Below are 14126 nucleotides of genomic sequence, written 5' to 3'. Positions count from 1 at the left end.
TTCTGCTGGGTATCACATAAATAATTTGACATTTTAATATACTTCTCTTCCAGAAAACTGAACATAGTCGTAACAGCAGAAAATGGGAAAAAGAATATTTCAAGCCATATATACTGTAGAATGCAGATGACAAACAAATTTGAGCTATTCAGACAGAAATCAATGTATAAAGTGATCTCCTTTGTTTTTTTGTTTTGTCATTATTACAACAACGGAAATGTACTGAGGCATGCCTGCATATGGCATATGTATACCTCATCAAACTCTCAAGACACTCTGAAGTGTTTATTGTCAGTCCAAAATATCACAGAATGTTGTGCTTTTAAACTGCTTAAAAGCCTTTTTCATTTGTTTAGGAAAATCTTAAATGTCAAGATTGTTCACTAAAATCATAATGTCAAGTGAATTGCAACCATAGACACTGTGAGAAGAACACAAATTATGGAATAATTTTCATATGTCACGTATGTCCGAAAGGACGAACCGTGGAATGACAGGAGAGCAATAAAGACCCTTTGCGTAGCGGCGAGACGGGGGTTAGCCCGGGCTCAGCTGTTCAGGAGTAGCCGTATAGAAACCTATGCCCTCAGGCCAAGGACAGGAGTGACCTGGTGCTAGGCGTGTCTCAGGGTCACTGAACATCAATGCTGAGCAAGTAGCAGAGCAGAAGCAGGAAATAAATAGGCTACACAACAAGACACACCAGAAAGACATGAATAATCACAGGGAACTAGGAACAGGAGGAAAGTAGAGCGCCCTCTTGGTATACCGGGCATGACAATAATACTAGAATTTTGGGGTTATAGTAACCTATAATTAACCTAGCACATCTTCCCTGAAATCTCACACAAGTAGATGAAAAGGGGAAATGTGCTGAGGTTTGTTTACAGAGCAGTTCTGCTTCATAGAGAACAAAAGTCCTTGTCTGCTTCATAGAGAACAAAAGTCCTTGTTAGATAAATAAGTCAATGTCAGATTGTACAGTTCCATTGCAAAGTAATTAAAATGGCTGCATTAAGGAACTTAGCATCTTATTGACATCAGTGACAATCTTTTCAAGATGAATTAGTAGAGATTTATTTTCAGTTATAAGGCCAATTACAGCTGCTCAAAGTAATTTGTATGTGTCTGACTCGATCATTATTTCTCTATTCTTTGCTCTTCTAATCAAAGATGTGTCTGCAATTTGCTGATGACATCACTAGGCTGTAGGTATGGATGCATTAATGTGGGAGTCTTACAGTCTCATTTGTAATGCAACAGCACAGTTTACAGTCAAGACATAACATCAACCTTAAGTACTTTTATGAAGTTTTGAGAAAACATATAATTTGTACCAAAACACTAAATTAAAATTAAAATTTTAAACACTAAATTAAAATTAAAATTTTAAACTATTACTGCAAAGTAAGTACAGCACAGGCACTCTGTCCATGTAAGTCATATCTGCATTAAAATTTTAGAGACAACATTAGAATTGTCTTTTTAAGACAGCACACTAAGCATCGTAGGCGTCTTCAGTGGCTAGAATGTGAACACAAGTCAAGCTAATGTACTCCTTCATGATGACTGACCAGACACGGTATTGTCTTCATACTGATGTGATTCTACCAACTGAGTAACTGAAAACACCAGCAATGCCTAGTGTGTTGTCTTACAAATACATTAAAAAATTCACCTATAATTCTTAAATATTTCTAGCTGGGGTGATTTGTTTTCTGAGAAGGTATGTAGTTTTGCCAGATGAGCAAGGTCTCATTTCTGTCAGCAAATGTCAGTTTTCTCAACCTTGACTGGCTGGGTTAAGAAAATGGAAAAAGTATTTGGTCATATAATAAGGCTTTAGATAAGGATTTATTTTTGCCCTTATGAACATCAAGAGTGTTTGGAGCACAAGGCAAAACCAAACAAGCAAAAAAGAGAAAAAAAATAGTAGAAATAATTAAATAAAGACAGAGATAAAAACATGGAAAAAAAAAGCAAATACTAATTAAAAGCCCGACTAAACAGATAAGATTTTAGTCTAGGTTTAAAACCTGTAATTTTTCAAATTAGCAGGGGGTAAGTTGATGCTAAACTAAGAACTCAATATTGTTGCAAGCTTGTACAAGCCTAGAGTGGAATTTACCCTGGACATTTCCCTGGAGTAGTTGTAACTCATACTGTGACTGTCAAACAGTGCCATGGGATCTGTAATGACCAGGTGGTCAAGACCACAGTTTAATATCACATCTCAAGGATGGCATTTCTTACAGCACAGTGACCCCTATCATCATATTGAGGAACTTTGGAAATTCTAGTGTGGAGGGAAGAACACCTTATAGCAAGCAACCTGATATTCCCTAGAGGTCTATGATCCCAGTACTGAGCAGCCAAGCCTTGCTTAGCATTCTGAGATTCAACTAGATTAGGCTAGAAGATCTAGTAATGCTGCTGTCAAATTAATATTACATTTAGCCATCACTGACATTTGGGTTGTGGGAGTATGTAACAAGCTTTCCAGCCATGTTGACTTATTGGTCCTCAGTTTAAAATTCTGCAGTGTTCTGATAGACTGAGTAGAACTTGGTTCTGGACTAAATTCATTCTTAAATATTTATGTATCACAAAGAAAATACTTGTCACTAACTACTGAATTAGTGTCCCTTTTTGTGTTTCTTTTCAGTAAGACATCATTAAAGTGAGGGAATCACTTAATTCAATAAGGATTATTCAAACAGGAATTAGAAAATAGAAGCCATTTATGAAAGAAATACAGACAGAATGTATTTCAACTTATAAATGTTAAACAACCAATCTTAATATATATTTTTTCATTTTTATGAAAAACAACTTCATAACCAGAGTGCTTATGATCTAGAGCCTCATGTAAAGACAAATGTCTGATCTAAATCTCAAACCTCACATAACAAGGCACTACAACATATTTCTAAGTAACACTGATACACACAAATGTAAAAATAAATAAAAGACACAAGGCATCTTTTCTGCATTAATTTTTAGGACTTTATGCTCGTGTTGCTAGGTGACTGACAACCCTTTGAGAACTCAATATCTTTATGTAACAGCATAAAGTCAATAGCATAAAAACAGATGATAAGCATGTCCTGAAGGTAAAGAATAAAGCATCTACATAGCAACAGACTAAAAATATAATTTTTCTTTGTTTGGTGTGATGTTTTCATGATCTCAAAAAAGTGAAGCACAAAGCAATAGTAGAGAGTCTTGATAAAAGATTTACTTAAAAAATCTTAATCTGAAAATACAGAAACATTGAGAAATTGTTAGTGCAATACATTTGTATTGACCAAAACCATAGGGCGTGAACTGAAAGCCCTTCATTAAGGGGTCATGCATTTTTAAAAGAATGATTTGTGATTTTTAATAAATATATATTTTTTGTTTTATCACAAAAGATCACAAAACACTGGATATCAGTTATTATATGGCACTGATTTATAAGCATTAGCATTTTCTGAACTGTTTGCAATTTACAGATTTCAATATATTGTATGCATTTGTTAATGTTGCTTAAAAAAGTGAATGTACAGCATTCAAGGTGAAATACATGCCTTTTGCACTATAGTTTGCTGCAAAACCTTCTATTTATAAAAGCGACTGAACCTAGTAATCTGACTGAACACAGGAAACATAAGAAAGGCTAAAAGGTTTGGCTGATCTTTGTTCATAGTTTTGTCAATAGCTTATTGACTATATACATTTCTATTTAATTTCCTTAAGTTTTTTTTCCCTTCAGAACACTTTCTAAATGTTATGGCAATGTACGCCTGAAGCATTTTCTTTTTTACATTCCTCAAGTTTGCAATATGGTAAAACTAAAACAACAGGATGACAGAGGAAAAGAATTTTGTGACGTACACCTATGCCAACAGTGTCAGTGTATTTATTTAGTCTTATAATTACAAACAAGGATTATGAGAACTCCATAAGTAAAAAGCATGCCAAAAGAATTACTGTTGTGGTAAGAAATATGAATGGGATGCTAGTTTACAAAGGTGTGCTCATATTTTGCACCTGAAAACTAAAACTGGATCTGCAGGAATATCAGCATTTTCTCATGTCATATAAACAGCACATACTTTACATACTGAACACACAGGTATATTAGATATAAACAGGACTAAAGCTGACTTTTCACATGAAGATAAAATAAGTCCATATACATACAATGATGAGTAAAGCTGGCTGGTAGTTGAAAATGTGTTGACTCTTTGTTTATGTATTAGGTTGCCAAAAAATTGAGAAAAAATGGTTTGGGTGATTTCACATTTCTTTATAGATATTGAATCTATATGTAGTTATTTTGTATGGCTTAAATTAAACTTGAATTAAATAGCTTGTTTTTTAAAAAATAGGGTCTTACTAACATTTTACTGATAAGATGTTAACTTAAAAAAATAAAGCACAAGAGATATTTTCAAGCTATTCAGAATGAAGGGCTGAAGGTGTGAAGGAGTTCTCTACTTTTTTGTATCACTATACTTACTGGCATCCAGAAACCTTTCACGGCCTGCCTCTGTTTCAGGTTAGTTTCTCCATCCAGACTGGCTGTCTCAATGTGGCAGATACCATTTGGGTCCGAGGTGTACAGGAGAAGAATGTCTGCAGGGATGATCTCATTGCAAACAACCTTTACAAAATCGCCAACTCGAACGTTTTTCCAGCATTTTTCAACATAATCTTTCTGTTTCCTTGAGCAAGAAAAGAAAGCACATCAAGATCAACATCAAAACTGGAAACTTTGTTTGGCACATTTAAACATAGGAGGAGAATACATTCTTTGGAATAGAGAAGCCCTTTGCATCAGTATTTATTCCTGTCTTTTTTTTCCCCTTGATGCATGTAAGCACGTACCACTGGAAATACTAAAATGCTGGCTTTGAAGTTGTAAACCTGAAATTCAAATTGGAATTTCAAGATGGAATGATTTCATTTTGAAAACTTAAATCTTTTTAACTTTCTTATGCATTATTTGTACATATCAGATTCATATCTGTTATAGCTTTAGCTGACTGAGAAGTGTCTCTTGGATTTTAGATAACGTTTGTGACACTTCCAACTTCAAAGCAGAGAGGATGTTTGATGAGGTCTGAGGGGTTCCCTTGAGTAGAAAAAAACTGTAAGGTTTACTGTAGTTCTGTACACCTAGGCAAGTTGTGGGTTAATGATTGTAAAGGAGCAGTACAGACACATGCAATATAAGATCACATTAAGACAGGGAGAAACAAGGAGGAGCAGGGCACAGGGAGAAGAGAGAAGAGTCCAGAGGAGGTAGGACTTGAACTTGCGCCAGGGGAGAGCCCCTACTTCATGATCGTCCAAACCAAACCTGACTGGAGCTAAGTATTTGAACCTTGTTAGAGAGAGCATGCTATTCTGTGTTTTAGGAAACTTGGGTTTCCTGGGTAAAAGATAAATCAGTAACATCTTTCCTGCTTAGGGTGCATTTGTATGGATAGTGATATAGGCTCCCATTTATTTGGTGGCATCCGGGGTGCAGAGAGAGAGATTTTCATTGTATTTAGTTAGAAGGCAGCTCTTGTGTGGCATCTGTAGGCGTATTAAGAGTTATCTTAGTATCAGTCTGGGGTTTTCTGGGTGACCAGAATGTTAGGCCTCTGGAATGCCTTGTTTGTAAATACTGTACATACAGTAACTTGTCTGTTGTATGTTTTGTAGTGTGTAGTGTAGTTTGTGTCATTGTAACAAATATTTGTTTAATCAAGTGTGTCTGGTCAGGGGTTATGAATAATTATTTCACTGATTAAACTGCTCAGTCCATTCCTGATTTTTACCATTTTTCATAACCCCATTTGTAACAATATCATTATATATAAAATATACATACAGACCCTGTGTGTAATGGGCATCAGGAAAACAATAATCTTGGATTTCACCATAAATGAGATCACTTTATTGGCCATATACAATATCTTGCATTAGGAATTTGTCTTTTTGCATACCCTAGCTTGCTCTCCATGAGACACACAGGCAGGGAGAGAGAAGCTTGGGGTCAGAGCACAGTGTCTGCCATTTATACGGTGCCCCTTGAGCAGTTGGGGTTAAGGGCCTTGCTCAGGGGCACAATGGAATAGGATTCCTCTGCCAGCCACAGAATTTGAACAAGCAACCTGCCAGCCATAGGCACAGATCCTCAGCTACAGTGCCACCAATCCACCCTTTATTTACAATAAATAGATTGTAAATCAAAAGACTCTTTGGAAACAGTTTCTGAGGTGTATTTGCTGACCTCCTTTTGTCAGCTGTAGTTAGCTATATTTGTATTTTTAGTATTTTTGACTTCAGCCAAACATTTATTTGATCTTCAGTTTATATGAGCTCTAAAATGTAAGTTTCCCATAGTGAACTGATCCCTTTTAAGGGGTTCTGAACAATCACTGAAGACCAGGATATGCAAAAACAAAACTATTGCAACAGTCTGATGTGCCCCTGTACTGAGCTGAATAACAATTTAAATAGAGCAATCACAAAAAAGCGCCTTAATTTTACTTAGATATAAAACATGAATGAGGCAATATAAAGAAGACCAGGAATATGGAGGTGGAAAACTGTGTAACACAAGTTACTGTATTAACAAAACAAAGGAATTAACTTACTAGGTCAGATATCTACAGTGTAACACAGCAGCTACTACACATATTGTTACCTTTGGTGTTTCAGATAGCATGCTCTTTAAGTTGAATTATTTGATATGCATAACTTAGAGAATCCCTTTAGCAAGTGTGCTTTTTTTAAAAAAAAATAGAGAATGCCACAATATCTAAATAAAGCAATCAATCTCTTAGGAATCATCTGATAAATAGTCTGGTGTTGATATTCCCTAATGATATATCACTCATCAAAGAGGTCACTGTCACATCAGATACAAAAGAAATCTAGACTTCCTTAAAGCTTCCTAAGCCTACTTTTGTTATTAAAATGACCTCCTGGATATTGAACACACAAAGGCTGACATATGAACCTTGCTGCACAATCTAGAAGGAACTGATTAGTTGACAAGAAGGGCCATACTGCATTCTGCTCATGTGGCTTTCTCAAGCACAAACCACCTCATTATACAAGACTGCCTCGGGCAGCATCTCTGTAGTAGAGAGAGACTGTTCCCCTTTTCTGTGATTTTGGCACTGTTTTGTTGCAGCCTATTAGTTCCAATTAATTTTCATTTTAATGAAGCCTCACAGCTTGCAAACCATTATTCAACACTTACACAAGTAGCGGGTTCAATCATAGTTTTTTTTCTTCAAAATTTAAGTAAGAGAATTTATATAAACCATCTGTCCCTCTGATCACTTTGGTGGACTTACAGTGCTGACAGCCAGATTCCTTTCATTTGCAGCCTGACAAATGGAAAAAAGTACCAATTTAACTAATGCAAAATGAAACACTCACAAGTATTTTCATTATGTGCCCCTTTCTAGAGTACAATTGTGAAAAAACAAAAAATAAAATGGAAATATAATTGAAGCACAATGAAGAACACTTTTCCAGGGAAAATGTGCAAAAAATACTGAGTAGAATCATTTCTGTTTTAAAAGGAACAATGTTATACAAACAGATTAAAGTTTGATGAGGGGGTTGACACAGGTACCCTCGAACGTAATAAACAAGCTCATTAAAAAAGGAGAATACCTAAACATAGTAAAACAAGGGTCCAGGATAAGAAGTCAAATTAGGAAGTACATCTTTACACAGTTGTGTGCTGCTCAATTGACAGAAAATTAAAGATGAATAGTTTCAATATTTAATTCTGTTGCATGCTGGTCTCTGGATAAGCACAATCCAAGTCTGTTACAAAAAGAATCTGACCTTTTGCCAGGAAGACAAGTCACTCACAATTCCCAGAGAAGTTAATTTTTGATACAGAAAAAAACAACTTTAGAAGGTCCTTAAATTCAAATTGATTTAACTTGCATATTTACAAATCCCTAAATGGCTAAGCTGACCATGCCTTGTCAATGGATTCTTCAAGTGTGTTTTTAGGTTCTCTGCTCAATAGCCCCTATGGGTAAGGTGCATCAAGACACATGGCTGAAAACCGCTGACCTCTCACAAGCAATAGACGGTACAGTTTCTACCCAGAATACAACTCAGAAAGATTAAGAGATGGAGGAGTTTAGAAAGTTAATGTTCTTCATTTTTGCATTGGTCCCCAAACACTAGGCATTTAAGATGTGCAAAAAAATAAAACACTTCTCAGAAACTGCAAATGGAATTTTGAAGCAGAACTGAAAGCCAGCAGCACTTGTAGTCATACATGTAAAACCTGAAAGGGTGGATAGTTCTTGACTCCAGAGTGTTCTTAACCATAGCTTCCATGAAACCTCATAATGACAACTGTTTTAGCATTGCGCATTGAGAAACTACAGTATCCTGAGGCACCAGCACGTTCTTTGGGTTTTCCTGTAGAATGTTTTATGAAATTCTTACGCCAATAAATAAGACTAAATTATTTAAAAATGCATAGCATAGATGACTTAGGTAAAACTTGTTATAACTCTGTGTCAATGAATAATGTATTTAAATCACATGAAATTTCCCCATAATAGCAATTACTATTATAGGAATGACTTGCAAGAATAAGACAGTATAGGCAGAATTCTGCACCGTTTATCATTTATTCATATTGTTGTACAATTATAGAAGAAGAAAGTGGTTACCAACATTTATTTTAGAAGCATTGCAATTAACCTAATTCTTTACTCATCACTTTGGAAGGCAGAAATAATATATGCTTCAATTTTATTACAAATAAGACAACACTTTCTGAAACTGCAGTTTCAGTAAGTCCAAATACATATTATACACCACTTGTTTACTCTTCTATATGGATATTTATATTAATTGAATTTTTAAATCATACTTTACTCATCTATTTACCATAAACAATGACATTTACAAAAACAGCATTTTAGTTAAAAGGCTTCCATGATATAGCCAATTAGGATTTATCCTTCATAACTGACAATGTGATAACCTTTCAAATACATTCCAACACGTCTGTCAAGTGCCCAGTGAATTATGCTATACAGTACATACTGTAGATTACTGTTTATTTGGCAATGAAGCACCTCTCATTTTTTTTATTTGAAAGTCTATCCATTTGTCACAATATGTGCACTATATGTGCAAGGTTCAGGTGATTTGTAATCAGATTAAGGGGTCACCTTCTCCACTACGGACACAGGCAATGACATACCAATGCAGAGAGATTAATATGGACCTGTGTGATTCAACAGCAGTAGACGCCAAAGAGGTTTATATGGCTTTATAAGAACAAGTGGATTACAGACCTACAGTATGTGGGCAATTTGAGGCTACAGAAAACGGCGAACTGCTCACACTTCACTGAGTCAGAAGGTGAGAAAATGAATTATTTCATAGGTTATCATTTCAAAATAATGATATCAGGGCAAAATCGCCTTTGCCAGCCAGTTGAGCAGATGGGCAAAGGAATACAATTATATCCAGCTTGAAATGGCTTCTCATACATGTATCAAAGTATTTTGAATATGACTAATGACTCATCTTGTTAACAGACTAATAAAAAAAACAATAGCTGTGGTCTAATAAACAACCTGCCATTTAATTAGAAATCAGACTCCCAGAGAACATATTGTAACGTTTATGACCGACATTGCAGGTTGTGCGAGCCAGCTTACCAGCCCTGCGACGTCACCGCCCTTCCCTGTGAATAGCAGGGACTGCAGCCGTCGGGCTGACAGGAGACTTCACTTTAGGTCAACTGGCTGGGTCCCTGTTGAGAGGCCCGGGTTCGAGTCTCCAGTAGTGAAGAGGGCACATACCCACATGAACCCATGAGTGCTACAATATCTTCCATGTAAAACAGGGATAAAATATAATGTCACACTGTCACAGTGAGACGGATTGAAGTTGTACAGTCCTCACTATGGGAGAAGTGTAAGCTACAACCATTTGATCCACCATGCCAACTTACTGGTGTGATGAAATGTCTAGTAATTGATTGAAATGAGGTGACAGGTGACTTTTAAACATGGGATAAAAAAAAACAACTCTCTGAGTACTTATTGTACAACATCTAACAAATGCATTCTGTGAACCACTGTGAGTACTATGTCTAGGAATTCCATATTCATTTAAATAATCATCATCATAATCATACGAATATTTTTTATAATTATTTTAATCTCCAAAGGCTCCCAAAGCACTAGTCATAGTGGAAAACTCTTAATCCAACACCGAAGCACAAAGACTCTCAATAAGACTTACTACACAACAGATCACATGATGAAGGGAGAAACAACTTATTTAATTCATTGATAGAATTATTGGAGAATTTAGGATAGGCCACACCGTGCAAGCCCAAAGTGGAATTTAGCCAGAACACCAGGATTAACACCTCTAGTTTTGGGATCTTTAATCACCAAACAGTCAGTTTAATTTCACATTTCAAGTATTAGTGTACATAAGCAAAACAAAAAAAGAATAATTTGTAACATTAAATTCATACTCCAAGTACTGTTTATTAATTATGAGAAATTGTTTGATAGGAAACAAATACAGTGCTAAATGGCAGCATAAACAGTAAATCAAATGCCAAGCCATAGAGCCAAATCAGATTACAGATTTAGATTTTGGCATGTTCCCAAATGGGCTTGGCTATAAAAAATTCAAATAAAGTATGCAAACATTTTGAAATAAGCTTATATTTAATAAAGTAACAACCTGCTGGATTGTCATTCTCTTTGTTGTGAAGCAGTTGCTAGGTATCATCTTAATTTATAGATTTTTCATCTTACCCTTCCCCCCATTTTTCTAACAGAACTATTTTATTACCCTTTTCTAACCACTGCTTCCAATTCAGGGTCATGGAGGAGCCAGAACTTATGCCAGCAAGCAATGGGCCCAAGGCAGAATACACCCTTGATAGGACGACAGTCCATCACAGGGCACATACAGACACAAACCCACACATACTTACACCACGGCTGGTGTTCCTAGAAACCAATTAACCTACCAGTTTGTTTTTGGACTTTGGGAGGAAGCCGGAGCATAAAGAGGTAACCTACATAGAACATACAGGACAAACTGCATGCAGATAGCACCCCAGGTCCAGAATTGAACCCAGGGCCCAATCACTGCGACGCAGCCATGCCACCCCTATTTTATTATATGAGCAATGAGACAAATGATCTACATGTTTATGATGGGACTGCTAAAAAAAGAAAAAAAGAAACATGGTTATTTCCTGTTACAGAGCAAGTTATGGAAAACAGACTCTCCTGGTTATAAATTTTTACAAGGCTTATAGTTGACAGACTTGCCAGGCCCTTGAGTGAATCAGCATATTGCAACATTTTAAATTTAATGTGTCTGTCTTAAATTAATCTTCTAGATCTCACGGAACTTAATTTTTTGCCATGAATTTTAAAAATCCAATGTCTAAGGAAGGAGCACATTATCATTCTTTAGTCATTTCATAAGCGCAGCTGTAAACTCCTGAGATTATGGTTATAGTAAATACTTAAACAGAGCTACAAGTAACAAAGTACTTTGACCTTTTCTGAAGTAAAATGAGGAAATTCATGTCTGGTTTTCAATGAGAAACAGCTCAAGTAATTACTTTTATCTATGTACTGTACAGTAGAATTTATCCCACTGTGAAAGGAAATGTTTTAATAAAACTCATTAGGAAATGAGGACAGGTATCCAAAGTCTCCTCACACCAGCATACATTTTTATCTAAGAGATCTCTTTGTGATATTTACTGTATTTCTTCACATTTTTTAATTAAATTAAGGAATATAATATTATTATATAAATTTGATAACAAAAAAGTATGAATCTGACACTGCAAAATCCCCATTATAGCTTGTGGGGAAAAAAACAATTTTTAGCATTTATAAAGGCCACAAAAATGTTTTTAATCTCATAATATTCAAGAGTAAAAATGCACTAGAAATAATCGTTAAAAAAGGTCTAAACAAAACATCCAGGTCAAGGAATAGATTCTTTGCTAAGAGTGGATTGAAAGAATGATGATTATCACATTTTGTAGGATATAGCTTGAGGTTTGAGATTTATTCTTCCTAACTTCCCCCATCCTCCCCCCCTCCCCCCATCCACACAAAAAAATACTGCGGTTTACATGCCTGATTCTTACCCAAGAGAAAATATATGCAATACGTATACTATATTTCCATTTTTATTGCAGTTTAGCATCTGAGAATAAAGGGCTGTGCACTGGATGTTCTTCCATTTTTAGATATCTACCTCAATGTAGCATCCACCTTAAATCTGATCTGTTAAAGTAACAAGATATTACTGTTATGCTCAATACTGTACTTTCTACATTCCTGGTGACTTAATTCAGGAACAAGAAACAAACAAGTATTTTTTTTCTGACAGGTGTTCAATGGAAAGTAAGACAAAAGGCTTTGTAAGAACTTGTTAAAACTTCATTGAATTACTATGATTAAGATACTAGGATGTTTCCATTTCAGTACTGAAAGTCCTACTACCCGATTCATACACAATACTGTATAGTACACTTTCAGTTTCCAGCTGGCAAACCATGTCCACAGGAATGTAAATACTGCAGGCACTTGAACAGTACTCATTTATTAATGTTTGGGAATGAGAAATAATTAGAACAAAGTCATTTAAAAATAATTAACAGTTGTGCCTCATATTTCTTATTTATTTTTTACTTCAGATGATGGTTTAATTCTTAGGAAACTCCGTCTGGAGTCTGAAGAGCTTTTTATACACCTCATTATTTTGCTGCATTTCTCTCCTACTTGTATGAATTTTCCATTGTGAATGTGCTGTGATATGACTAAGTTGAACAGGTAAAGGAGGAGTACACTGATTTAAAAGTCTGTATCAGAAGCACGAGGTCACTCTGCCACTTCAACAGTTACTGTGTTTACCTGCTGTAGATGAGACACGCTGTATTGTTCAACTCTTTGTCAGTTTGATATCTCCTGAAGTCTTCCCAGGCATCCTTTATGGCGGTGAGAGCCAATATGACGCATATAGGAATAAGTGCAATTCCTGGTTGAAATGCATTCACTACAGGCACAAAATTCAAGAAAGCAATTCCTATAAAGTACACATTGGCGACACGGTGAAACTGCTCAAAAAGGTTCTTGGGTATGAAAGACCACAAAGTGTATTTAGTGGTCTTGATGGCATTGCCAGCATATTGGCAGTTAGGTTGGTGCCTTTTCTTGCAATCTTCATATGGCAAGTTGGATACCAAAACTCGAACCTTTTCTTCATTCCTTTTATTCTTCCTCCATCCCCTTATTCGAAGGCTGTCAGGAAGCAATGAAGCCATAGCCACCCTGTCTCTTCAAAAGCTAGTCCTTTTGGTGACAGCTCACATAGCCTGTCAAGTCAATAGTACTGCAGCAGCCCAGCGTGGGTGACAACCAGCTCCAAAAACTTCTTTCTGAAGTAACTATGTAAAGAGGAAATCACAACTGTCTCCCGCACCTGTCTGTGACTGAAATGTGAAACCAGGTATGATCCAATTAGCTTACTCCGTCTTACACCTGTGATCGGTTGTCACTGGGTCCTAGCTCCTTACCGGTTATAGGGTGGAACTGTACTACACTACCTGTAACCCTCAAGGGAAAAATCCTTTAGGATATAGAGGGGGAAAAAGCAGAGATGTAATAGAAAATATTTCAGCAACATTTCCTTCCAATTTCACTCATACACCACAGTGCTTTGTTTAAATAATTATTGACTGTAACTTAATCTGTTTCAGACCCATCTTGACCTGAAGTCATTGATTGTTTAAAGCCAACCCCCCAGAGAGCTTCATGTAAAGCATACAATAACAACACGCATGTACATTCCCAGGGTCTTTAAAATAGTACTAATCCATCCATCCATTTTCTCACTGTTTCGTCCAATTCAGGTTTGCAAGGGAACGAAAACCTATTTTGGCAAACAACAAGCACAAGGTGGGGTACATCCTGGACAGTCTAATACAACTTACATGTTACAATACATGTTTCTATTTTCTTGGATGTTAAAAAGTAAAATTCTATATGATGTGAGGAACTGGACGGTAAAAAAATCAGTAGCACAAC

At 36.0% G+C, this 14126-nt stretch overlaps 1 protein-coding gene across 3 annotated transcripts in view; it reads right to left on the bottom strand.

Annotated features, from left to right (window-relative positions):
* atp10b (ATPase phospholipid transporting 10B) overlaps nucleotides 1–13497 on the bottom strand; it is a 47919-nt gene extending 34422 nt beyond the window's left edge. For all 3 annotated transcript variants that reach the window (XM_006631876.3, XM_015349428.2, XM_015349429.2), the window contains exons 1-2: nucleotides 12954–13497; nucleotides 4508–4712 (exon numbers count right to left, since the gene is read on the bottom strand). In XM_006631876.3, the coding sequence (XP_006631939.2) occupies nucleotides 4508–4712; nucleotides 12954–13363 (615 nt within the window). In that variant the 5' untranslated portion in view covers nucleotides 13364–13497. The remainder of the gene's footprint in view (nucleotides 1–4507; nucleotides 4713–12953) is intronic.
* Between the last annotated feature and the right edge of the window lie 629 nt (nucleotides 13498–14126).

This window comes from Lepisosteus oculatus, chromosome 11, assembly GCF_040954835.1.
Source record: "Lepisosteus oculatus isolate fLepOcu1 chromosome 11, fLepOcu1.hap2, whole genome shotgun sequence".
In the NCBI taxonomy this organism is placed as follows: domain Eukaryota; kingdom Metazoa; phylum Chordata; class Actinopteri; order Semionotiformes; family Lepisosteidae; genus Lepisosteus; species Lepisosteus oculatus.
Note: the sequence above shows the minus strand (reverse complement) of the source record. Positions and strands in the feature narration are given on the sequence as shown.